Below are 27,150 nucleotides of genomic sequence, written 5' to 3'. Positions count from 1 at the left end.
TACTAGTTTTTAAGGAAATAAGTCTCTGAACACATGAATCTTTTCATATGAAACAGCTTTCTTATTTTTAAGTAAATTGGGGACAGGATGAGGAACAAAGAGAAGCAAAAATTTATTTTTATTTGGTTGTTTTATGGGTGGTTTACAATAGGCTCTGCTTATTTCCTTTTAGAAGAAATACTAAAGGAACTTGAATGCCCCATGTTAAAGGAATATGCTTGAATAAATAGTGAGTTTGACATTTGGCTGCCATCTCTTATACCAGCTTCTCACAGGCTGAAGTTCAGGGAAAAGAGGGCCTCAAGGATGTGCAAATGACAAGGATTTGCTGTCAGGAATTTCAACTTCATGAAAGGACACATTCCCCAGTAGTATCTATAGATGAATTTTTGTTGTGTTTTCAGTTTTAACTGGGGAGTAGGAAGACTTGCACAGATAGAATCCTTTAAACCTTAAAAATCAAAATGTTCTTAGCAAGGCTATTAGTTGATTGAATTCTGCTTCAGTTAAGAGAAACTAATGTAGAAGGAATTGTTAAAGTACTCTCACAGAACATTGTAAGCTTCAAAATCAATTTCATTGGGATCAAGTGTATTAGATATGTTATTACAAGGAAAAAAAAGAATAAAATACCTAGGAATAAATGCAACCAAGGAAGTGAAAGACCTATACTCTGAAAACTACAAGACACTCATGAGAGAAATTAAAGAAGATACCAATAAATGGAAACACATCCCGTGCTCATGGATACTGAGAATTAATGTCAAAATGGCCATCCCACCTATAGCAATCTACAGATGCAATGCAATCCCTATGAAAATATTAACAGCTTTCTTCAACGAACTAGAGCAAATAGTTCTAAAATTCATATGGAACCAGAAAAGACCCCAAATAGCCAAAGAATTCATAAGAAGGAAAAAAGTGGGGGAGATTATGGTTCCTGACTTCAAGCTCCACTACAAAGCCACAGTAATCAAGACAATTTTGTACTGGCACAAGAACTGACCTATATACCAGTGTAATATACTGGAGAGCCTAGATGTAAATCCAAGTGTATATTGTCAATTAGTATATGATTAAGGAGCCATGGATATACAATAGGGAAATGACAGCCTCTTCAAGAACTAGTGTTGGCAAAACTGGACAGTGACATGCAAGAGAATGGATTATTGCCTAAGCCCGTACACAAAAGTAAACTCAAAATCGATCAAATACCTGAATATAAGTCATGAAACCATAAAATTCTTAGGAGGTAACATAGGCAAAAATCTCTTCAATATAAACATGAGCAACTTTTTCTTAAATGCTTCTCCTCATGGAAGGGGAACAGAAGCAAAAATGAACAAATGGCCCTACATCATTGTAAAAAGCTTCTGTACAGCAAAGAACACTACCAGCAGAACAAAAATGCATCCTACAGTATGGGAGAATATATTTGTAAATGACATATCCAACAAGGGGTTAACATCCAGAATATATAAACAACTCACATGCCTCAACATCCAAAAAGCAAATAACCCTATTAAAAAATTGTGGGGGATATGAACAGACAATTCTCCAAATAAGAAATTCAGATGAAAAATGGTGGGGGATATAAACAGACAATTCTCCAAATAAGAAATTCAGATGGCTAACAGGCAACATGAAAAGATGCTCTACATAGCTAAGTAGCAGGGAATTAAAACCACAATGAGATGTCACTTCACACCAGTTAGGATGGCCAACATATAAAAGACTAGGAACAACAAATGCCAGCGAGGATGCAGAGAAAGGGGAACCCTCCTGCACTGCTGTTGGGAATGTATACTAGTTCAGGCATTGTGGGAAGCAGTATGGAGGTTCCTCAAAAAACTAAAAGTAGAAGTACCATTTTACCCACGAATTCCACTCCTGTAAATTTGCCCTAAGAATGCAGGAGCCCAAGTTTCAAAAAGACATATGCACCCCTATGTTTATCACAGCACTATTTATAATAGCCAAGAAATGGAAGGAGCCTAAGTGTCCATCAGTAGATGAATGGATAAAGAAGATGTAGTACATCTACACAATGGACTATTATTCAGCCATAAGAAGAAAACATATCCTACCATTTGCAACAAATGGATGGAGCTAGAGGGTATTATGCTCAGTGAAATAAGCCAAGTGGAGAAAGAATTACCAAATGATTTCACTCATCTGTGGATCATAGCAAAGCAGAAACTGAAGACACATAACAGCAGCAGACTCACAGAACCCAGGAATGGACTGACTGTTGCCAAAGGGAAAGGGACTTGGGGGTGGTGTTGTGTAGGAAGAGAGGGACAAGAGGAATAAGGGGCATTATGATTAGCACACATAATGTAGGGTTGAGCATGGGGAAGATAGTATAGTGCAGAGAAGACAAGTAGTGACTCTATAGCATCTTACTATTGCTGATGGACAGTGAGTGTAATGGTGTATGTGGTGGGGACTGGTTAATGAGGGGAATCTAGTAACCACAATGTTGCTCATGTAATTGTACATTAGTGAAAGGAAAATGAAAAAAAATTACTGCCTCAAAATAAACCTTTTAGGTGTCTTCGTCCAATCCCATCCCTGCTGTCATCCCAAAACAATGATTAATCTACTCTAAGTCTCTAAAGATTGGCCTATTCTGGACATTTCATATAGAGTGAATTACATAATATGCAGTCTTGTTACTGGCTTCTTAGCATAATGTTTTCAAAGTTCATCTATGGTATAGCATGTGTCAGTCGTTTTTATTGCAAATTGTTTCCTTTCTCAGTTCAATTAATAAATGTATTTTGCTGAGTATGAGGGCTGTTAATAAGGATAGTGTCCATGCTCTAGGTTTACCTTCTGCATATCCCCTAGTTGTTAACATTTTGCTGTGTATTTATTAATCTCTAAGTGTATTGGCATAGAGAGGTAATAGATGTAAATCTCAAAGCAATCAGCTTAGCTGTTAAGGTATCATTGTCAAGAATTTATTTTTATTTTCAAAAAATTTTTCATTATGGTATTATTGATATATTAATAAAGGTTCACATGAAAAAACAATGTGGTCACTACATTTACCCGTATTATCAAGTCCCCACCCATACCCCAATGCAGTCACTGTCCATCAGTGTAGTAAGATACCGCAAATTCACTGTTTCCCTTCTCTGTGCTACACTGTTTTCCCTGTGACCCCTCACACCCACATGTACTAAACATAATACCCCCCAATCCCCATCTCCCTCACTCCCTTTTGATAACAAGTGGTCTCTTGGAGTCTCTGAGTCTGCTGCTGTTTTGTTACTTCAGTTTTGCTTTGTTGTTATACTCCAACAAATGAGGGAAATCATTTGGCACTTGTCTTTCTCTGCCTGGCTTATTTCACTGAGCATAATATCCTCCAGCTCCATCCATGTTGTTGCAAATGGTAGTATTTGTTTGTTTCTTATGGCTGAATAGTATTCCATTGTGTATATGTACCACCTCTTTATCCACTCATCTGTTGATGGACACTTAGGTTGCTTCCATATCTTGGCTATTGTAAATAGTGCTGGATAAAAACATAGGGTGCATACATCTTTTTGAATCTGAGAAGTCGTATTCTTTGGGTAAATTCCAAGGAGTAGGATTCCCGGGTCAAATGCTATTTCTATTTTTCATTTTTGAGATACCTCCATGTTGCTTTCCACAATGTTTGAAGTATCTTACATTCCCACCAGCAGTGTAGGAGGGTTCCTCTTTCTCCGCATCCTCGCCAGCATTTTTTGTTCTTAGTCTTTTTGATGCTGGCCATCCTTACTGGTGTGAGGTGATATTGTGGTTTTAATTTTCATTTCCCTGATGTGGAGCATCTTTTCATGTGTCTGTTAGCCATCTGAATTTCTTCTTTGGAGAATTGTCTGTTCATATACTCCACTCATTTTTTAATAGGGTTATTTGTTTTTTGGATGTTGAGGCATGTGAGTTCTTTATATATTTTGGATGTTAACCCCTTGTCAGATGTGTCATTTACAAATATATTCTCCCATACTGTAGGATGCCTGTTTGTTCATTTGATGGTGTCCTTTGCCATACAGAAACTTTTGGTTTGATGTAGTCTCATGTGTTCATTTTTGCTTTTGTTTCCCTTCCTTGAGGAGATGCATTCAGAGGTAGCTTTTTGAACTCGTTTTAACTGAGAAGACTATTTGAGTGCTCCAGTAAGTAACATATATTGGCTGTTTTTCCCCTTTCAGTTTCTTGGATGAGTTGTAAATGTCACTTATAAGTTTCATTTTGTTAGAAAAAGAAACAGTGAAATGAAATTTTAGAACTTGAGAGGTGATAAAATGTTACAATGAAATCACCATTGAAATACTGTATGTTACATGGAGAAAATAAATCTGTCTTTTCCCCGTCTTAATCTGAGTGAGGGTATAAGTCTTATGTAGTAAATGACCAACAGGATAAGATAGCATCTTGTGTAATGGTTAATTGTGTTTAAAACAACCCTAAAATTCTGAGGAGATCAAGGTCAGTGTGAGTTGGACTAGTAAGTGAAGGTACCCTGGAAGCCACATGATTTAGGTGTTGAGGGACTCTGTGATAAAACTTCCTCATTTGAGGCATGGGACAAAACTTGGATTATGGGCAGTTAGAGAGTTTGTGGGGAGAGATGAATTGAGATGATTGATTTATAAGAGACACATGATGTGATACAAGTCAGGAGAGGCAAGTAAGATAATCAGTTTGTAGTTATTTGGTAAGAGGAGATTGAAAATGCTAAGAAGTAAGTGCAAAGTTCAGTAATTGATAGGTCAAGATACTGGATTTAGTTTTTACTTTTAAATTACTGGTATGTGAACAGGCCATACATTCCAATAACTCAAAATGCAAAAGGAAAAGAAGAGCCTACTGTGAAAAGGATCCTTTCCACTTGTTGCCTAGACATCTAGTTTTAATTTCCCGAGGCAACCAATGGTTGAAAATGCATTTATCCTCATGCCTATATTGGCTTACCTCATCTTACTGTTCTTTGCAGATAATTGTGCTTTTTACAAATTGAAGGTTTGCGGCATCCCTTCATAAAGCAAGTTTTTCAGTGTCATTTTTCCAACAGCGTTTGCTTAACTTCATGTGTCTGTTACACTTTGGTAATTCTTGGAATATTTCAAACTCTTAATTATTATTATATTTGTTGTGGTGATCTGTTATAAGGGACCTTTGACATTACTATTATAAATATTTTGGTGCATCATAAACCAGGCCTGTATAAGATGGTGAACTTAATAAACATTTTGTGTATTCTGACTGCTTCACTGACGAGCTGTTCCTCTGTCTTTCTTCCTCTTCTTGGACCTCCCTATTCCTTGACACAACAATATTGATATTAGATCAGTTAATACTTTACAATGACCTGTAAGTGTTCAAGTGTAAGGGAGAGCTGCATGTCTCTCACTTTAAATCAAAAACTAGAAATGATTATGCTTATCGAGGAAGGCAAATTGTAAGCCAAGATAGGTTCAGAGTTAGGCCTCTTGCACCAGTTAATTAAGTTACTTTTGCAAAGGAAAAGTTCTTGAAAGAAATTAAAAGTGCTAACTCCAGCGAACACTTGAATGTTAAGAAAGCAAAACAACTTTATTACTTATGTGGAGAAAGTTTGAGTGGTCTCTAGATGGAATATCAAACCAGCAACAACATTCCCTTAAGCCAAAGCCTCATCTAGAGCAAGACCCTAATTCTTCAATTCTGTGAAGTCTGAGAGAGTGAGGAAACTGCAGAAGACAAGTTTAAAGCTAGCAGAGTTTAGTTCATGAGGTTTAAGGAAAGAAGCCTCTATAACACCAAAGTGCAAGGTAAAGCAGCAAGTGCTGATGCAGAAGTGGCAGCAGTTTACGCAGAAGAAATCTAGTTAAGATAATTAATGAGGGTAGCTACACTATACAATAGATTTTCAGTGTAGACAACATAGCCTTCTACTGGAAAAAGATCATAGGTAGAGAGCAGTCACCGCTTGGCTTCATAACTTCAAAGGACAGCTGGCTCTCCTGTTAGGGGTAATGCAGCTAGTGGCTTTAAATTGAAGCCAATGCTTAATGACCATTCCGGAATCCTAGAACCCTTAAGAATTATGCTAAATTAACTCTGCTTGTGCTATATAAATGGAACAGCAGAGCCTGTATGAGCACATCTGTTTGTTTACAACATGGTTTACTGAATATTTTAACTCACTACTGAGACTTACTCCTCAGAAAAAGAGACTTACCTCCCACCCATCCTCCCCAGTCCCTTTCCCTTTGGGTAACTGTTAGTCCATTCTTGGGTTCTGTGATTCTGCTGCTGTTTTGTTCCTTCAGTTTTTTTTCCTTTTCTTATACTCCACATATGAGTGAAATAATCTGGAACTTGTCTCTCTCTGCCTGGCTTATTTCACTGAGCATAATACCCTCTAGCTCAAAATATTCCAATTTCTCAAAATATTGCTCTCCATTGACAATGTACTGGTCACCCAAAAGCTCTGATTGAGATGTACAACAAGATGAATGTTGTTTCTGTACTTGCTTACACAACGTCCATTCTGCTACTCATGGGTTAAGGAGTAATTTTGACTTTCAAGTTTTCTTATTTAAGAAATACATTTCATAAGGCTGTTGCCATCACACATTGTGTGATTGTGCTCATGGGTCTGGACAGATAATTGAAAACCTTCTGGAAGGAATTCACCATTCTAAGTGCCATAAAAAAATGTATTTGTGATTTATGGGAAGAGGTTAAAATACTAGGTTTAACAGGAGTGTTGAAGAAGTTGATTTCAGTCCTCATGGATGATTTTGAGAGGTTCAAGACTTCATACCCCTCCAAGTGGAGGAACTAACTGCAGAGGTGGTAGAAATAGCAAGGTGATTAGAATCAGAAGTGGAGCCTAAAGATGTGATTGAATTGCTGTAATCTCATAATAAAACTTGAATGGGTAAGGACGAGCTTCTTATGGATGAGCAGAAAAAGTTTTTTTGAGGTAGAACCTACTTCTGTTGAAGATGCTATGAAGATAGTTGAAATGACAACAAAGGATTTAGAATATTACTTAAACTTCATTGATAAAGTAATGGCAGGGTTTGAGAGTATTGACTCTAAATTTCAAAGAAGTTCTGCTGGTAAAATGTTACCAATAGCATTGCGTGCTACAGATAAATCATTCATGAAAGGAAGAGTCAGTTGATGTGCAAACTTCATTGTCTTATTCTAAGAAATCGCTACCACCACCCCAGCCATTAGCAGCTACCAGCTGTCAGCAGCCATCGGTGTCAAGACAAGACTCTCCACCAGCAAAAAGATTATGACACTCTGAAAGCTTAGATGATGGTAGCATTTTTTTAGCAATAAATTATTTTTGAATTAAAGCATGTACATTTTTTTAGACCTAATGCTACTGCACACCTAACAGACTATATAGTATATTATAAACGTAACTTTTATATGCACTGGGAAACTGAAAAATTCATTTGACTCACTTCATTACATTATTTGTTCAAGATGGTATGGAATTGAACCCACAATATCTCAGGTATCTGTATAAGCAAATACATGCATATTTATATATTCTGTTTAATTAATTAATTACAAAAACGATAGCATACTCTAAGCATTGTTCTTTGCCCATTGTTTATTTTTTTATTTATTTTATTTTGGTATCATTAATCTACAATTACATGAAGAACATTATGTCTACTAGGCTCCCCCCTTCACCTAGTCCCCCCCAAAAACCCCATTACAGTCACTGTCCATCAGTGTAGTAAGATGCTGCAGAATCCCTACTCGTCTTCTCTGTGTTGTACAGCCCTCCCTGTGCCCCCCCCCCCACATCACACATGCTAATCATAATGCCCCCTTTCTTTTTCCCCACCCTTATCCCACCCTTCCCACCCATCCTCCCCAGTCCCTTTCCCTTTGGGTAACTGTTAGTCCATTCTTGGGTTCTGTGATTCTGCTGCTGTTTTGTTCCTTCAGTTTTTCTTTTTTCTTTTCTTATACTCCACATATGAGTGAAATAATCTGGAACTTGTCTCTCTCCACCTGGCTTATTTCACTGAGCATAATACCCTCTAGCTCCATCCATGTTGTTGCAAATTGTAGGGTTTGTTTCTTTCTTACAGCTGAATAATATTCCATTGTGTATATGTCCCACATCTTCTTTATCCATTCATCTACTCATGGACACTTAGGTGCTTCCATTTCTTGGCTATTGTAAATAGTGCTGCGATAAACATAGGGGTGCATCTGTCTTTTTCAGACTGGGCTGCTGCATTCTTAGGGTAAATTCCTAGAAGTGGAATTCCTGGGTCAAATGGTATGTCTCTTTTGAGCATTTTGAGGAATCTCCATACTGCTTCCTACAATGGTTGAACTAATTTACATTCCCACCAGCAGTGTAGGATGCCCATTGTTCTTTGTTTCTGTTTTTTCCACTTAATGTGTCTTGGAGATATTTCCAATTTCTTTCATAATGGTCTTTCCAAAAATTTAAAAGCTTTTTTTAAAAAAAATATCTGCAGGGCATTCCGTTATATGGGTATACCATAATGTAGCAGTCCAGTTGCCTGTTGATGGCTTTGAGGTTCATAATTTTTTTACTATTATAAGCAGTCCTATAATGAGTGAAATGATTAGATTTTACTTTGAAATGTGTGATTCATATATCCAAAGTATGAGTTATAACCATTGAAAGAAACAAGGCAAGTTGACATACTGCAATGAATGGCTCAAATTCAGAATAGTGGTTAACACATCTCTCTGTATGCATATAATTTTTCTATTTGAGTGCACCACTACAAAAAGCTGTAGGAGCTGTGGAATGCTTGTACATACTATAAAGTTTGTCTAGGGATCCCCTGCAATGTCCCAGTTTCTTGTGTTTTGCTAATGATGTTTTTCAGTGTTAAGCTATGTGCAGCATCACCACTGGCCAGTTGACTTGTTTTCCTGGTGACCCCAGAATTCTCTCATCTTCTATTTCTCTAATGTGACCGTATTTTTCTGCTGGCCATTCCATTTTTTACTTCCTGGTGGTCTCTTTTTCAAGCCTAACTTACTCTAGAGTAATTCTGAATAAATAGATAGGCTCTAAGTTCTTGGAGTTCAGAACCTCCTCTCTTCAGTCCTAGCCTTGACCAGATAAGGTGTCAGCTGAGTCATTTGTATCCTTGCTTCTGAGCATGTTTGTTTATCATGTGGCTGAATGAATTTAACAGAGATGGTCCTCTGTAATGTTTCTTTTCAAGTCTGAAAAACCATGAATGATTTTATGAACAAACCACTGATGTGTTTACAATTGTGTTAACATACTTTTCTCTTAATCTGTGTAAAAACTGTTGCTTTGCTTACCTAATTAAGGAAGACCACCTCTTAACACCTATTTTAAGGGGAAGACCACCTCTTTTAAGGGGAATTATCCTTTTAAAATTAGAAGTGGATTTCCTATTACTGATTGATTAGTACTTGGTTTTCTAAAGGCTGCTCACAGTATACTTAGGAGAAAAATTGCAGAAATTAAGAGTTCTTAGGGAAATTGTGTGTCTTGCATTTAATGAGCAGATTTTAGCTTATTTTGTAGAGGTGTTCTTAATGATTGGTGAGAATATCAAGTAAGAGTAATAAGCGCTGTTATATCCACTTAGTTTGAAGGTAATGAAGGGGCTTCTTGAATGGGTAACATAAAAAATACAATTGAGAATATAGTGAAATTTTAGTTAACATAATGTGTAAGTTTCTCTTCACAAGAAAGGCCTTTTTTTTTCATCTTTGATTTTGTTTATTTCTATTAATTTTTAGAGATTTTATTTGTTTTTAAGCAGTTTTAGTTTACAAGAGAATTGAGAGGAAGGTACAGAGATTTCCCATACAGCCCCTGCCCCACACATGCATAGCCTCCCTGACTGTCAACATCTCACCAGACTTCTACGTTTTTACTGAAGATGAACCTACACTGACATCATAATCATCCGAAGTCCATATTTTACTTTGCGGTTCGCTCTCAGTTTGCATCAGTCCATCTGATGAGTTCTTTTTTAGTGTTTACTTTTTTTTTTTTTTTTTGAAGGGGAGTTGACACACAGTATTACATTAGTTTCAGGTGTACAACGCAGTGATTTAACGTTTATATACATGATAATTCTAGGTACCAGCTATCACCATACCAAGTTGTTACAATATTTTGACTATATTCCTTATGGCTATACATTACATCTCGGTTACTTATTTATTTTACAATTGGAAGTGTGTACTTTTTTTTTTTTTTATGAGGGCATCTCATATTTATTGATCAAATGGTTGTTAACCACAATAAAATTCTGTATAGGGGGGTCAATGCTCAATGCACAATCATTAATCCACCCCAAGCCTAATTTTCGTCAGTCTCCAATCTTCTGAAGCATAACGAACAAGTTCTTACATGGAGAAGAAATTCTTATATAGTGAATAAGTTCTTACATAGTGAACAGTACAAGGGAATTCATCACAGAAACTTTCGGTTTTGATCACACGTTATGAACTATAAACAATCAGGTCAAATAGGAATATTCGTTTGATTTTTATACTTGATTTATATGTTGATCCCACATTTCTCCCTTTATTATTATTTTTATTTTTAATAAAATGCTGAAGTGGTAGGTAGATGCAAGATAAAGGTAGAAAACATAGTTTAGTGTTGTAAGAGAGCAACTGTAGATGATCAGGTGTGTGCCTGTAGACTATGTGTTAATCGAAGCTAGACAAGGGCATTAAAACATCCACAGATAAAGAAGATTTCTCTCAAAACGGGGGTGAGGTTCTAAGCCTCACCACTGTTGATCCCCAATTTCTCACCGGATGGCCCCCCTGCGACTGTGCCTGTCTTAGGTTGTTCCTCCCTTGAGGAATCTTACCCGTCTCTGGCTAACCAGTCATCTTCCGGGGCCATACAGGGAAATGTAAAGTTGGTAAGTGAGAGAGAAGCCATATTGTTTGCAAAGGTTAGCTTTTTACTTCTTTGCAGATTTATGCCCTGTGGCTTCTATGCCCAGCACTTGTCTCAAGGTATCTTTACCACCTGGAGGAATTATGATACTCGGTAAATTCGATATGAGGCACGAATTCTATTTAAGGGTTGTAATTAGGAAGGAAGAAGAAAAGCTATAGATGTAGCATACGAAGGAAACTTGGGAGGATTGATTATTTCTTTGACATATCTTCTTGTATAGTACCTTAAGTATGTATAGGTTTTAAACTACTAACTAATTTGCACACATATATTAACATAATAGGAATACGGTGACATAAACAAAGCAACTCTATAATTACCATCCATCTCCAGTGAAGCCAAGAAAACCACTTAGGCACCCTAGGCATTTGTGAAAATTTATCTATGATATGATGGATATTGTCCAACTGTACTTGAACCATCAGACAAATTAAAGCAGCCCATTTCTGGGATCTGTTCACATCCCATATGTTCTTTTAACCATAGATAGTCTATAGTCATGAGATTTTGGAGTGCTACAACTTGCACCCCTCCCAACTCCTGGTTGAGTTCCAACAGTACAGATCCGGTCAAATTCGTTGTCTCACTGTATGCACATGCCAGCCTAGACATCTCCCTCCTCATTCTTATGGCAAGTCCAGGAGATGGTGGGCTGGATGCAGCCACAACCGCAGCATCGTCCGGATCCCTGTGGAGGCTTTTTGATGATCATCCCCCGGCACAAGTCCTCCAGAGAGTGCTGATGCCGGAAGCTCCTCCTCATATCGTATCTTAGTTCATTTTCTGGGTATCCAAGCTGGGCCTTGATCTCCTGCATAGAAACAAACAGACCCTTTGCCCACACTTTGACATGCCCTCTATACCACTGTGCAGAACTCATTGGAGGTCAGCACACAGTAACTGCTTTTTTTTTTTTTTTTAAATTAAGAGAAAGGAATATTATCAGAAAAGAGTACCTCCATAGCTGATCATCTGACGCCCTTTAAGTGATCAACATTAAGGATATTTAAAGCATGCGTTGATCTTTGATTTTGGAGTGCTACAACTTGGTAAATCAATAGTTTTATCCTGTTAAGGAGTAATCCCCCTTTTCTTTCTTTCTTTTTTTTTTAAAATTTTTAATCTACACTAACCTGAAGAATACTATGTTTACTATGCTCTCCCCTATATCAGGTCCCCCCTAACAACCACATTACGGTTACTGTCCATCAGCTTAGCAAAATGTGGTAGAGTCACTACTTGTCCTCTCTGTGTTGTGCAGCCCACCCTCCCCTTTCTCCCTCCCCCCCATGCATGCTAATCTTAATACCCCCCTTCTTCCCCCCCCTTATCCCTTCCTGCCCACCCATCCTCCCCAGTTCCTTTCCCTTTGGTACCTGTTAGTCCATTTTTGGGTTCTGTAATTCCGCTGCTGTTTTGTTCCTTCAGTTTTTCCTTTGTTCCTATACTCCTCAGATGAGTGACATCATTTGGTATTTCTCTTTCTCCGCTTGGCTTATTTCACTGAGCATAATACTCTCCAGCTCCATCCATGTTGCTGCAAATGGTTGGATTTTTCCACTTCCTATGGCTGAGTAGTATTCCATTGTGTATATGTACCACATCTTCTTTATCCATTCATCTACAGATGGACATTTAGGTTGCTTCCAATTCTTGGCTATTGTAAATAGTGCTGCGATAAACATAGGAGTGCATCTGTCTTTCTCAAACTTGATTGCTGCGTTCTTAGGGTAAATTCCTAGGAGTGGAATTCCTGGGTCAAATGGTAGGTGTGTTTTGAGCATTTTGATGCACCTCCATACTGCTTTCCACAATGGTTGAACTAATTTACATTCCCACCAGCAGTGTAGGAGGGTTCCCCTTTCTCCACAGCCTCGCCAACATTTGTTGTTGTTTGTCTTTTGGATGGCAGCTATCCTTACTGGTGTGAGGTGATACCTCATTGTAGTTTTAATTTGCATTTCTCTGATAATTAGCGATGTGGAGCATCTTTGTATTTGGCCATCTGTATTTCTTTTTTGGAGAACTGTCTGTTCAGTTCGTCTGCCCATTTTTTAATTGGGTTATTTGTTTTTTGTTTGTTGAGGCGTGTGAGCTCTTTATATATTCTGGACGTCAAGCCTTTATCAGATCTGTCATTTTCAAATATATTCTCCCATACTGTAGGGTTCCTTTTTGTTCTATTGATGGTGTCTTTCGCTGTACGGAAGCTTTTCAGCTTAATGTAGTCCCACTTGCTCATTTTTGCTGTTGTTTTCCTTGCCCGGGGAGATATGTTCAAGAAGAGATCACTCATGTTTATGTCTAAGAGGTTTTTGCCTATGTTTTTTTCCAAGAGTTTAATGGTTTCGTGACTTACATTCAGGTCTTTGATCCATTTTGAGTTTACCTTTGTATATGGGGTTAGACAATGGTCCAGTTTCATTCTCCTACATGTAGCTGTCCAGTTTTGCCAGCACCATGTGTTGAAGAGACTGTCATTTTGCCATTGTATGTCCATGGCTCCTTTATCAAATATTAATTGACCATATATGTTTGGGTTAATTTCTGGGGTCTCTAATCTGTTCCACTGGTCTGTGGCTCTGTTCTTGTGCCAGTACCAAATTGTCTTGATTACTATGGCTTTGTAGTAGAGCTTGAAGTTGGGGAGTGAGATCCCCCCTACTTTATTCTTCTTTTTCAGGATTGCTTTGGCTATTCGGGGTCTTTGGTGTTTCCATATGAATTTTTGAATTATTTGTTCCAATTCATTGAAGAATGTTGCTGGTAATTTGAGAGGGATTGCATCAAATTTGTATATTGCTTTCGGCAGGATGGCCATTTTGACGATATTAATTCTTCCTAGCCATGAGCATGGGATGAGTTTCCGTTTGTTAGTGTCCCCTTTAATTTCTCTTAAGAGTGACTTGTAGTTTTCAGAGTATAAGTCTTTCACTTCCTTGGTTAGGTTTATTCCTAGGTATTTTATTCTTTTTGATGCAATGGTGAATGGAATTGTTTTCCTGATTTCTCTTTCTATTGATTCGTTGTTAGTGTATACGAAAGCTACAGATTTCTGTGTGTTGATCTTGTATCCTGCAACTTTGCTGTATTCCGATATCAGTTCTAGTAGTTTTGGAGTGGAGTCTTTAGGGTTTTTTATGTACAGTATCATATCATCTGCAAATAGTGACAGTTTAACTTCTTCTTTACCAATCTGGATTCCTTGTATTTCTTTGTTTTGTCTGATTGCCGTGGCTAGGACCTCCAGTACTATGTTAAATAACAGTGGGGAGAGTGGGCATCCCTGTCTGGTTCCCGATCTCAGTGGAAATGCTTTCAGCTTCTCGCTGTTCAGTATAATGCTGGCTGTGGGTTTATCATATATGGCCTTTATTATGTTGAGGTACTTGCCCTCTATTCCCATTTTGCTGAGAGTTTTTATCATGAATGGATGTTGAATTTTGTCAAATGTTTTTTCAGCATCTATGGAGATGATCATGTGGTTTTTGTCTTTCTTTTTGTTGATGTGGTGGATGATGTTGATGGATTTTCGAATGTTGTACCATCCTTGCATCCCTGGGATGAACCCCACTTGGTCATGGTGTATGATCCTTTTGATATACTGTTGAATTCTGTTTGCTAATATTTTATTGAGTATTTTTGCATCTACATTCATCAGGGATATTGGTCTGTAATTTTCTTTTTTGGTGGGGTCTTTTCCTGGTTTTGGTATTAGGGTGATGTTGGCTTCATAGAATGAGTTTGGGAGTATTCCCTCTTCTTCTATTTTGTGGAACACTTTAAGGAGAATGGGTATTATGTCTTCTCTGTGTGTCTGATAAAATTCCGAGGTAAATCCGTCCGGCCCCGGGGTTTTGTTCTTGGGTAGTTTTTTGATTACTGTTTCAATTTCTTTGCTTGTAATTGGTTTGTTTAACTTTTGTGTTTCTTCCTTGGTCAGTCTTGGGAGGTTGTATTTTTCTAACAAGTTGTCCATTCCTTCTAGGTTTTTCAGCTTATTAGCATATAGGTTTTCATAGTAGTCTCTAATAATTCTTTGTATTTCTGTTGTGTCCGTCATGATGTTTCCTTTCTCATTTCTGATTCTGTTGATGTGTGTTGATTCTTTTTTTCTCTTAATAAGTCTGGCTAGAGGCTTCTCTATTTTGTTTCTTTTCTCAAAGAACCAGCTCTTGGTTTCATTGATTTTTTTCTATTGTTTTATTCTTCTCAGTATTGTTTATTTCTTCTCTGATCTTTATTATGTCCCTTCTTCTGCTGACTTTAGGCCTCATTTGTTCTTCTTTTTTCAGTTTTGATAACTGACGTTAGACTATTCATTTGGGTTTGTTCTTCCTTCTTTAAATGTGCCTGGATTGCTATATACTTTCCTCTTAATACTGCTTTCGCTGTGTCCCACAGAATTTTGGGCTTTGTGTTATTGTTGTCATTTATTTCCGTATATTGCTGAATCTCCATTTTAATTTGGTCATTGATCCATTGACTATTTAGAAGCGTGTTCTTAAGTTTCCATGTGTTTGTGAGCCTGTTTTGTTGCTTCATACAATTTATTTCTAGTTTTATACCTTTGTGGTCTGAAAAGTTGGTTGGTAGGATTTCAATCTTCTTAAATTTACTGAGGCTCTTTTTGTGGCCTGGTATGTCGTGTATTCTGGAGAATGTTTCATGTGCACTTGAGAAGAATGTGTATCCTGTTGCTTTTGGGTGTAGAGTTCTATAGATGTCTATTAGGTCCATCTGTTCTAGCGTGTTGTTCAGTGCCTCTGTGTCCTTACTTATTTTCTGTCTGGTGGATCTGTCCTTTGGAGTGTATGGTGTGTTGAATTCTCTTAAGGTGAATGCATTGCAGTCTATTTCTTCCTTTAGTTGTTACTATTTGTTTCACATATGCTGGTGCTCCTGTGGTGGGTGCATGTATATTTATAATGGTTGTATCCTCTTGTTGGGCTGAGCCCTTTATCATTATGTAATGTCCTTTATCTCTTGTTACTTTCTTTGTTTTGAAGTCTTATTTGTCTGATACTAGTACTGCACCTCCTGCTTTTTTCTCCTGATTGTTTGCATGAAATATCTTTTTCCATCCCTTCACTTTTAGTGTGTGCATGTCTTTAGGTTTGAGGTGAGTCTCTTGTAAGCAGCATATAGATGGGTCTGGTTTTTTTATCCATTCAGTGACTCTATGTCTTTTGATTGGTGCATTTGGTCCATTTACATTTAGGGTGATTATTGATAGGTATCTGCTTATTGCTATTTCAGGCTTTAGATTTCTGGTTACCAAAGGGTCCAGGTTACTTTCCTTACTGTCTAAGAGTCTAACTTAACTCACTTAGTATGCTGTTACAAACACAATCTAAAGGTTCTTTTCTATTTCTCCTCCTTTTTCTTCTTCCTTCATTCTTCATATATTAGGTATCAGATTCTTTACTTTTTCTCTATCCCTTGATTGACTTTAGGGCTAGTCAGTTTAATTTTGCATTTGCCTTTTAGTCAGCTGCTCCACCCTCCCTACCATTATTTTACTACCCCTGGTGAAAGCCTTCCTACCCTAGGAACACTTCCATCTATTGCAGTTCCTCCAAAATAGATTGCAGAGATGGTTTGTGGGAGGTAAACTCTCTCAGCTTTTGCTTATCTGGAAATTCTTTAATCCCTCCTTCAAATTTTTCATGATAATCTCGCCAGATAAAGTAATCTTGGTTCCAGGCCCTTCTGCTTCATGGCATTAAATACATCATGCCACTCCCTTCTGGACTGTAAGGTTTCTTCTCAGAAGTCTGATGTTAGCCTGATGGCCTTTCATTTGTATGTGATTTTATTTCTGCCTCTGGCTGCTTTTTAACGTCTGTCCTTATCCTTGATCTTTCCATTTTAATTACTTTGTGTCTTGGTGTTGTCTTCCTTGGGTCCCTTGTGTTGGGAGATCTGTGGATCTCCATGGCCTGAGACTATCTCCTTCCCTAAATTGGGGAAGTTTTCAGCAACTACCTCCTCAAAGACACTTTCTATCTGTGTTTCTCCTCTTCTTCTGGTATCCCTATAATGCGAATATTGTTCCGCTTGGATTGGTCACACAGTTCTCTCAATATTCTTTCATTTTTAGAGATCCTTTTTTCTCTCTGTGTCTCAGCTTCTCTGTATTCCTCTTCTCTAGTTTCTATTTCATTTATTGTCTCCTGCACCGTATCCAACCTGCTTTTAATACCCTCCATTGTGTTCTTTAACAATTGGATCTCTGACCTGAATTCATTCCTGAGTTCTTGGATGTCTTTCCTTACCTCCTTTAGGATGTTGATCATTTTTATTTTGAACTCCCTTTCCGGAAGAGTCACGAGGTCCATATCATTTAAGTCTTTCTCGGGAGTTGTATTAACAATTTTACTCTGGACCAGGTTCCTTTGGCGTTTCATGTTTGTATATGGCGCCCTCTAGTGTCCAGAAGCTCTATTCTGGAGCTGCTGAGCCCTTTAGGCAATGTCAGGGGTCGCAGGGGAGCACTACTGGGGGTAGGAAAGAGCTGTTCCCCACCTCCGGCTCCTGTGTCTGTCTCCACTGCCCGAACCAGTGGGCCGGGCACACAGGTGTAAATTTTTGTCCCATAGCAGCCATATAATGGGTCCCTGCTTTCCACAAGGAGCTGCAATCCCAGTCTCCCCAGGAACTCTGCCTGTATTAACTTACCAACCCGGTAGTCATGCGAGTCTCATGAAAGCACCATGAAATGTAGGTTTCTCCTCCCAGCGCAGTTCTCCGGAGCTAGGTATTCAGCAGTCCCATGCCTTCCACTCCCTCCGTGTTCCATTTCTCTTCCTCCTGCCGGTGAGCTGGGTTGGGGGGCGGGCTCGGGTCCTGTGGAGCCACAGCTCTGGTACGTTACCCTGCTTGCTGAAGTCTACTCTTTTCTCCAGGTGTGTGCAGTCTGATGCGTCCTCTTTCGTGTTGCTCTCTCAGGATTTGTTGCACCAATTAAATTTTCTAATTGTATCCAGTTTTAGGAGGAAGCCTCTGTCTCTCCTCTCATGCCGCCATCTTTTATGAGGGTCTCTCTGTGTGTTAATTTTGTATCCTGAAACTTTACTGTATTCTGATATCAGTTCTCGTAGTTTTGGAGTGGATTCTTTAGGGGTTTTTTTAATGTAGAATATCATGTCATCTGCATATAGTGACAGTTTGACTTCTTCCTTACCAATCTGGATTCCTTGTATTTCTTTGTTTTGTCTAATTGCTGTGGCCAGGACCTCCAGTACTATGTTGAATAACAGTGGGGAGAGTGGGTATCCCTGTCTTGTTCCCGATCACAGAGGAAAACCTTTCAGCTTTCTTTGTAAAGTATGGTGTTGGCTGTGGTTTTATCATATATGGCGTTTATTATGTTGATGTACTTGCCCTCTATACCCATTTTGTCGAGAGTTTTTTCATGAATGGTTGTTGAATTTTGTTGAGTGCTTTTTCAGCATCTATGGAGATGATCATGTTGTTTTTGTCCTTTTTGTTTATGTGGTGGATGATGTTGATGCATTTTCAAATGTTGTACCATCCTTGCGTCCCTGGGATGAATCCCACTTGGTCATGGTGTATGATCCTTTTGATGTATTTTTATATTCGGTGTGCTAATATTTTGTTGAGTATTTTTATGTCTACATTCATCAGGGATATTGGTCTGTAATTTTCTTTTTTTGTGGGTCCTTTACCTGGTTTTGGTATTAGGGTGATATTGGCTTCATAGAATGAGTTTGGGAGTATTCTCTCCTCTTCTAGTTTTTTGGAAAACTTTAAGAAGAAGAATGGGTATTATATCTTCTCTGTATGTCTGATAAAACTCTGAGGTAAATCCATCTGGTCTAGGGGTTTTGTTCTTGGATAGTTTTTTGATTATTGATTCAATTTCTTTGCTGGTAATTTGTTTGTTTAGATTTTGTTTTTTCCTTGGTAAGTGTTGGAACTTTGTATATTTCTAGGAAGTTATCTTTTTCTTTTAGGTTTTCCAGCTTGTTAGCATATAGGTTTTCATAGTATTCTCTAATAATTCTTTGTGTTTCTGTGGGGTCTGTCGTGATTTTTCCTTTCTCGTTTCTGATTCTGTTGATGTTTGTTGATTCTCTTTTTCTCTTAAAAAGTCTGTCTACAGGCTTATCTATTTTGTTTATTTTCTCAAAGAACCAGCTTTTGGTTTCATTGATTTTTTTCTATTGTTTTATTCTTCTCAATTTCATTTATTTCTTCTCTGATCTTTATTATATCCTTCTGCTGACTTTAGGCCTCATTTGTTCTTTTTCCAATTTCGATAATTGTGATGTTAGACTATTCATTTGGGATTGTTCTTCCTTCTTTAAATATTGTTGGATTGCTATATACTTTTGCCTTAAGGCTGCTTTTGCTGCATCCCACAGAAGTTGGGGCTTTGTGTTGTTTTTATTGTTTCCATATATTGCTTAATCTCTATTTTATTTTGGTCATTGATCCATTGATTATTTAGGAGCATGTTGTTAAGCCTCCATGTGTTTGTGAGCCTTTTTGCTTTCTTTGTACAATTTATTTCTAGTTTTATACCTTTGTGGTCTGAAAAGTTGGTTGGTGGAATTTCAATCTTTTTGAATTTACTGAGGTTCTTTTTGTGGCCTAGTATGTGGTCTATTCTGGAGAATGTTCCATGTGTACTTGAGAAGAATGTGTATCCTGTTTCTTTTTGATGTAGAGTTCTTTAGATGTCTGTTAGGTCCATCTGTTCTAGTGTGTTGTTCAGTGCCTCTGTGTCCTTACTTATTTTCTGTCCTGTGGATCTATCCTTTGTAGTGAGTGTCGTGTTGAAGTCTCCTAAAATGAATGCATTGCGTTCTGTTTCCTCCTTTAGTTCTGTTAGTATTTGTTTCATCTATATTGGTGCTCCTTATTGGGTGCATATATATTTATAATAGTTATATCCTTTTGTTTGACTGAGCTCTTTATCATTATGTAATGTCCTTCTTTATCTCTTATTACTTTCTTTGTTTTGAAGTCTATTTTGTCTGATACTAGTACTGCAAGACCTGCTTTTTTCCTCCTTGTTGTTTGCATGAAGTATCTTTTTCCATTCAATGACTTTTAGTCTGTGTATGTCTTTGGGTTTGAGGTGAGTCTCTTGTAAGGAGCATATAGATGGGTCTTGCTTTTTCATCCATTTTATTACTCTGTGTCTTTTGATTGGTGGATTCAGTCCATTTACATTTAGGGTGATTATTGAAAGATATATACTTATTGCCATTGCAGTCTTTAGATTTGTGCTTACCAAATGTTCCAGGTTAGCTTTTTTAATACCTTTCTGTCTAACTTAACTTGGTTATTGAGCTGTTATAAATACTGTCTGATGATTCTTTATTTCTCTCCCTTCTTATTCCTACTTCTCCATTCTTTATATGTTGGGTGTTTTATTGTTTGCTCTTTTATGTTTCCTTTGACTGCTTTTGTGGGTAGTTGATGTTATTTTTTGCCTTTTTTGTTATTTGGTTGGTCTGCTTTCTTTGCTGTGATTTTATTTTCTCTGTTGACATCTATTTATCCTTAGGAGTGCTCCTGTCTAGAGTAGTCCCTCTAGCATACCCTTTAGAGGTTGTTTGTGGCACACAAATTCCCTCATCTTTTGCTTGTGTGGAATTGTTTAATACCTCCTTCATATTTAAATGATAATCATGCTGAATATAGTATTCTTGTTTGAGGGCCCTTCTGTTTCATTGTATTAAATATATCATGCAATTCTCTTCTGGCCTGTAAGGTTTCTGTTGAGAAGTCTGATGATAGCCTTATGGGTTTTCCTTTGTAGGTGACTTTTTCCCTCTCTCTAGCTGCCTTTGAAAGTCTGTCCTTGTCCTTGATCTTTGCTGTTTTAATTATTGTGTGTGTTGGTGTTTTCATCCTTGGGTCCGTTCTGTTGGGAGTTCTGTGGACTTCCTTGGTCTGAACGATTATTTCCTCCCCTAGTTTGAGTAAGTTTTCCGCAATTATTTCTTCAAACGTGCTTTCTATCCCTTTCTCTCTCTCTTCTTATTCTTCTGGTACCCCTGTAATGCGGATATTGTTCATTTTGGATTGGTCACACAGTTCTCTTAATATTATTTCATTCCTGGTGATCGTTTTATCTGTCTATGAGTTCCTGTTCTCTGATTTCTATTCCATCAATAGACTCTTGCATCTCATCCATTCTGCTCAGAAATCCTTCCAGAGATTGTTTCATTTCTGTAATCTCCTTCCGGACTTCATCCCTTACCTCTTGAATATTTCTCTGCTGCTTCATCAGCATGGTTATGACCTTTATTTTGAATTATTTTTCATGGAGACTGTTTAGTTCTGTGTCCCCAGATTCCTTCTCAGGGGAGGTTGTCTGGGTTAGTCTTGTCTGTATTAAATTCTTCTGCCTTTATGAGGTAGTTGTGGGGAGCTGGTGCGTTTATCAGCTGGGAGAACGTCCCTTCTTGCTGGTTTGTGGCCTTCCTCTCCTGTGAGAACGGGGACCCGTAGTGGCTTGTGCTGGGCACCTGCGCGCAGCCCGGGTCTGATTCTTTCCCGGCTGCTGTGGAGTTAAGCTCCACAGTTGGTGTGGGCGTGTCCAGCCTGAGGCTGCTGCTCCACTGTGGCAGTGCGGCATTGGAGGGGAAACAGGTGGGAGGCTGTTTATCTCTGTGAGGTGCTTCTGAACTGCGCTGCCTCCCAGGGTGTTAGGGCGTACGGAGTTCCCCAGAATTCCCAGCCGCTGGGCTAAGTGTCCCAGGACGATTCCATCCAGCTCTGGGAGCCCTGTCTCTTTAAGACTTTCAAAGGGCACTCACTTTTCTTTGTCTCAGCGGTGCCGGCTGTAGGGACCCACTCGCAGATTTTACTGTTCCGTTTCCCTAATATCCAGCATACCACTCATGGTGTGTCTGTGCTCCTGGTGAGGATGACTAGGGCTGGGTATTTAGCAGTCCTGGTCTCCCTCTCTCTCCCCGCTCCAACTCCTTTCCTCCTGTAAGGGAGCTGGAGTGGGGGGTGTTGCTGTGGTCCTGCTGGGCCACAGCTTGTATCTTACCCCCTTTGTGGAGTGCTGAGTTCTCATAGATTAGATGTAGCCTGGCTGTTGTACTGTATCTTCTGGTCTCTCTTTTTGGAGTAGTTGTATTTGCTGTATTTTTAAAAATATATATTGTTTTGTGAGGAGATTTCCACTGCCCTAATCACCGCCATCTAGGCTCTTCAGGTTACCAATATTTTTGACTGTATGAAAATGAATATTCTTTTTTTTTTTGGATAAACCTGTTTATTGCCTACAAACAGTCCACTTCTGCTTGCCTGTGTCTCTCATGACCCAGCTGTAAAAAGGAGGCCTGACCAAACCTCTCCAGCTCAGATACAGCCTTGCTCCCTCGACCCTTGTAATCACCTCTTCTTGTAAACATCCCCCCCCACCCTTGTATCACCTCTCCTTCTCACCACTCCTTGTGAACATCTATTGATAAGGAGAGGCACTAAGGCCAGGGTAGAGATTCTGGAAATACTGCGATTTCACCCACAGAGAGGGGTCTTAAAAATCATCCAGTCCAGGGATGGGCAAACTTTTCTTGTGAACGGCCAGGAGGTCAATACTCTCAGCTCTGTGGGCCAGTCACTGTTGTGATGCCTTTAAGTCTGTTGTAGCTTGAGAGACTCCATAAACAATATGTAAACAAATGAATGTGGCTGTGTGCCAGTAAAACTTCACAAACACAGAGAATGGCCCAGATTTTGCCCATGGGTCATAAAACTTTACTCCTCTTGACCTATTCCAACAGAAAATGAATATTCTTAAGCTATCAGAAAGAAAATAGATAACCCAAATTTGGAAAAAACTATTGTAAGGTTAGAAAAAAATAATTGTAGTATATATATATACATATATATATATAAAATAGAGAATTGGTGTCCTGTACAGGGCTTCCTTCATGGATTTATAACCTGTGCAGTCATACAGGGCCCTACACTTAATTTAAATGCTTAGCCTTAGCTGTCTTGAATTTCTTAATTTTTGAATAAGTGGCACTGCCGTTTTATTTTGTACTGTGCATTGCAAATTATTGTTGCTGGTCTTGGTCCTGAATATATCAAATCTACTAATTAATGAGAAAAAAATATCCAATAAAAATGCCAAAATCTGTGAACAAAAGAATATAGGAAGGAGCACAGATAATTAAGAATGCAAAAAGGTCTTCATTTTCATTAGATGCCCAACGTAATAAAACAAATACAAAGTGAAATCACAGGGAGATAATATTTTATTGCTATAAATTAAGATATATCTGACTTTACCTGGTATTGGAAAGGATGTGTCATCAATTCATATACTGGTGGCGAATCTGTAAATTGATGCAATTGGAAGACAATTTGACATTTTTGGTAAAGTTGGCAGTTTACATGTACTATGACTTCCAAATCCACTTCTAGATTTAAAACGTACCCTAAAGAAATTCTTGTTTCACTGCACACTGGTGTCGTATAATAGTATAGCTAAAAGCAAAAAAAGGAACTGTAAGCCATCCAAAAATCTATCAATGGAATAGATGAATACATTGTGGCATATTTATATGATGAGATGGTATAAGCCATAAAAAAATAATGGTAAAGTTAAAAAAAAAAAGATGTGAGTGAAAAAAGTTTAAGTCCTGAAGATTTAGAGTATACAAATTCATCAAGCTGTAAATGGGGGTCACAAACCTCAAATAAAATACTTTTTTGGGATATGTACATATGTGACAAAAGTTATTTCTTAATAGTAATGGGATAGGAAGTGTTGAGGGTAAAGGTTGGGATGAGAGCACATTGCTGGGTGTAATGTTTTTGCTGTTCTGTGGGATAGTGATATATAGTGTTTACCTTATACTCACTTACATACATCTTTACATATGTTTTGTGTGTGTTAAATGGTACATTTAAAGAAGAAATAACTCATAGTTAGCACCTTATGATTAGATAGAGGAATGGATTGAGAAGTAGAAAGAAAGTTAGCATATTATAGAAAAGAGGTTTCAAGAAGAGGTGATCTAAGTGAGAGAACTTAGTTGTAAAGACATCCACTTAAGTTCTTCCAGCTCTGTTTGTAATTTTCATATTGTCATTTGTGTTCTCTATATTTTTCCCATATTTAAAAATAAGAGTTATAAGCAATTAAATGTCATTTATGTACTACATTTTAGTTATTTTCTGAAATTTAGCTTATTTAGATGTTAATTCCTTTTATCTATACCCTTCTTTGTAGTGTATCTTCTTATCTGAAAAAGTCTCCCATGAAAACTTCGCTTTTAAAAATAAATAATGCCATCTGTTTTCCTAAAAGACTGAAGTGGGGGCTATCATTTCAAGGTAAGTGTCCAACTTTGTATCTTTAAGTATTTAGATTTTTTTCAAGAAGTTTAAAACCAACAGAAAATGTGCATATTGGTTAGATTCTAAATCTTTTTGTTAATTTGTGTGGGTATGGGGGAGAAGGAAATCCTAGGCTTTGTTTAAAGGTAGTAGGACATTAAGGATCATTTACCAGTGTGTCAACAGAGCGTCATAAAGGAGAAAGGGGGAGGGATCAGTAGTGTTGAAATCCTTTTATTTTTAAAAGGTTAAGTGAAAACTGAACAAGGTTTTTTGGATTTGGGAGTTTGGAGGTTATGCTGGTCCTAATAGAGGCCTTTCAGGACAAAGTCTGTGGCTAAAGATAAGCTTGCAATAGAGCAAAGAGTGTAGAGGCTGTGATAAAGTGAGTCTTTCAGCTCTTAATTAATTTATTAAACCATTATACTTTGTATGTACTTAAGGATGTAGCATTTATTTCTCTAAGCACTGGAGTTACACTTAGCATGATCATATATCCTGATTTAAGCTTTTTGTCTATCAGTTAATGCCCAACTATTTTTTCCCTCCAGTTTTATTGAGATATAATTGACATGTGACTTGTGTAATTGCCCAGCTGCTTTTAATGCCCTCTTTTACACTCAGGTCTGGTGGTCTGGATAATAAAGTACATGGTCTGTCCTAGTTATACTGATAAGAAGGACAGACAGACATTCCTTACTTGGGGTTATCTTGCCTGCTAGACCAGGCTTATAGTCTAGCAGACAAGTTAGGTGCTTAACAAGTAGTCATGAAAGTAATTGTGATATGTGCCACAGAAGTGAATGTTGGAGTGAAACTTGGTTCATCTGACAGGGTACATTTGTCTGGGAATGTAGAAGAAAGAAGTCATGTACATGAATTCAAGAGTTCCAGTAGCTGGAAGTATGATGATACTATGAACAAATAAGGAAACCATGAGGAAATGCTGGTATTAGGGGATGAGAGGGTGGAACTCTAACATGATGAGTTAGTTCTGTTACAGGCATTTTGATTTTTGAGGTATAGGAAGAATTTTCAGAATATCTCTTTATTTGTGGGAATTTGGGACTGAAAATAAAAAGGACATTTTATGGCCAGAAAATACAGATTTTGGAATAATTCATATAGAGTTTAAGCTGTGGAAGTAGGTAACATTTCCAGTATTCAAGCAGAGAACAAAAGAGAGCCAAAGGTAAAGCACAGAACTGTAGGAAATGGCTGTGGAGCAGAATGGCTGTTCTTAAAAAGAATCACTAAAGGAAATGTTAAAACTGTATGAAGGAGACCGGAATCATGTGGTGTCTTTCTTCGAAGCACAGTAAAGAATTTTAAGGAGGGGTTCTTAGAGAGACAAGATTCTGTAGAAAGATTAAGGATTTTAATGCCCTATGAATTTAATTATTAAAAGGTTAGTGATAACTGAGAGAACAGATCATTTAGACCAGGATGAATTGCAGGAGGTCAAGTAAATGGTTTTACAAGGTACATAGCATAAAGAATAAAAGAGAATGTTTTTCAAGAAGTTTATACAGGAAATGACAGTGATTGTTTCAAGGTAAGACAGTGATCATTTTGAGGAGTTAGCCACAAAGAAGAAGAAATTTTAGCTTTAGCAACTGGTATATTTTATGTAAAAGGGAATGATCTAGAGTAGTTTACATATGTAGAGTAGTTTAGAGTGATGAATTACCTAAGGAGGTAAAAAAATTTTGATATCGAGGACCTGAGCAGAGGGCCTTAACTCTTCCCAAAGAGTATTGGCCTTTCTGCTTAGCAACCAGAGGAGTGGAAGAGAAGGTGAATCAATGCTTATTTAGGCAAAGAGGAAATAAATGATAGAATTCTTTATCCTACTTTTTTAATAAGGGATTAGGTTATCTGCTAGGCATAAGGCTAATCAGTGATGGGGTGGGATCCTCCTGGAAGAAGAAAACGTTTAGGAAAAACATTGTAGAATAATTACCAAACAGCCTCAAATATTTATTGAACACCTGCTTTGTGCCAGGCATTTTTACAGACAAGATCTGTTCTCATAGAGCCAGTCGTTGAAATGAACAAGAAAAATACTAAATTGGAATGTGAGAAAATAGGGCAGTTGATAGAGGGACTGAATGAAAACTTGTGAAGAGGTAACATTAAGGTAGTGTGTGAAAGACAAGAATTCAGTCATTTGAAAATCAAGCTACTGTGAAAAACCCTGGAAATTAACTTGAGGAATGTAAAGAAGTCGAGTGCTCTGGAGTAGAGTGATTGAGGACCATAGTGTCATGCCATGAAGTTGAAGAAGTCAGTTTGGCCAGGTTGCTGTGTTGGTCCCTATGGTCATGATAAGGAGTTTATAGTCTCAAAGACATTTTAAAAGGAAGGTTTTAAGCTGCAAAATGTTAATATACAGTATATCTTTTGAAAGGTCCTCTGGCTGCTTTATTGAAGATGGAATATAGGCATATAGGAGAACTAGTAAGGTTAGTTATGAGGCTCTTGAAATTGACCAGGCTGGACATGATGGTGGAGAAGTGTAATAGGTGATTACCAGGATAGAATAGAAAGTATTGTCAAGCAATGGTGTAAAGGCTTACTTTACGATAAGTTAGCATGATATGGCAGGCAGTGTGAATTTAGCTAGCATAACCTTTTATGTATCACATGTATCATAATGCCCTTTTTATTTTTATTTTTATTTATTTTCAATTCAAAAATTTATTTATTTTTTTTGAGAGGGCATCTCTTATATTTATTGATCAAATAGTTGTTAACAGTTAACAACAATAAAATTCTGTACAGGGGACTCAATGCACAATCATTAATCCACCCCAAGTCTAATTCTCATCAGT

General features: G+C 37.8%; 1 protein-coding gene across 9 annotated transcripts in view; it reads left to right on the top strand.

The window, feature by feature from the left end:
- The window catches only part of PIK3CB (phosphatidylinositol-4,5-bisphosphate 3-kinase catalytic subunit beta), a 235,823-nt gene that overhangs the window by 15,862 nt on the left and 192,811 nt on the right, over positions 1-27,150 (top strand). For 7 of the 9 annotated variants that reach the window (XM_036991629.2, XM_073232261.1, XM_073232255.1 and 4 more), the window contains one exon: positions 24,210-24,313. The exons of the other annotated variants lie outside the window; for them this stretch is intronic. In XM_036991629.2, coding sequence (XP_036847524.2) covers positions 24,238-24,313 — 76 coding nt within the window. In that variant the 5' untranslated portion in view covers positions 24,210-24,237. Of the gene's footprint in view, positions 1-24,209; positions 24,314-27,150 lie in introns of those variants that run through there. 9 annotated transcript variants of the gene reach the window in all.

This window comes from Manis javanica, chromosome 3 (assembly GCF_040802235.1).
Source record: "Manis javanica isolate MJ-LG chromosome 3, MJ_LKY, whole genome shotgun sequence".
Classification (NCBI taxonomy): domain Eukaryota; kingdom Metazoa; phylum Chordata; class Mammalia; order Pholidota; family Manidae; genus Manis; species Manis javanica.
This window is presented reverse-complemented; position numbering and strand designations above follow the sequence as displayed.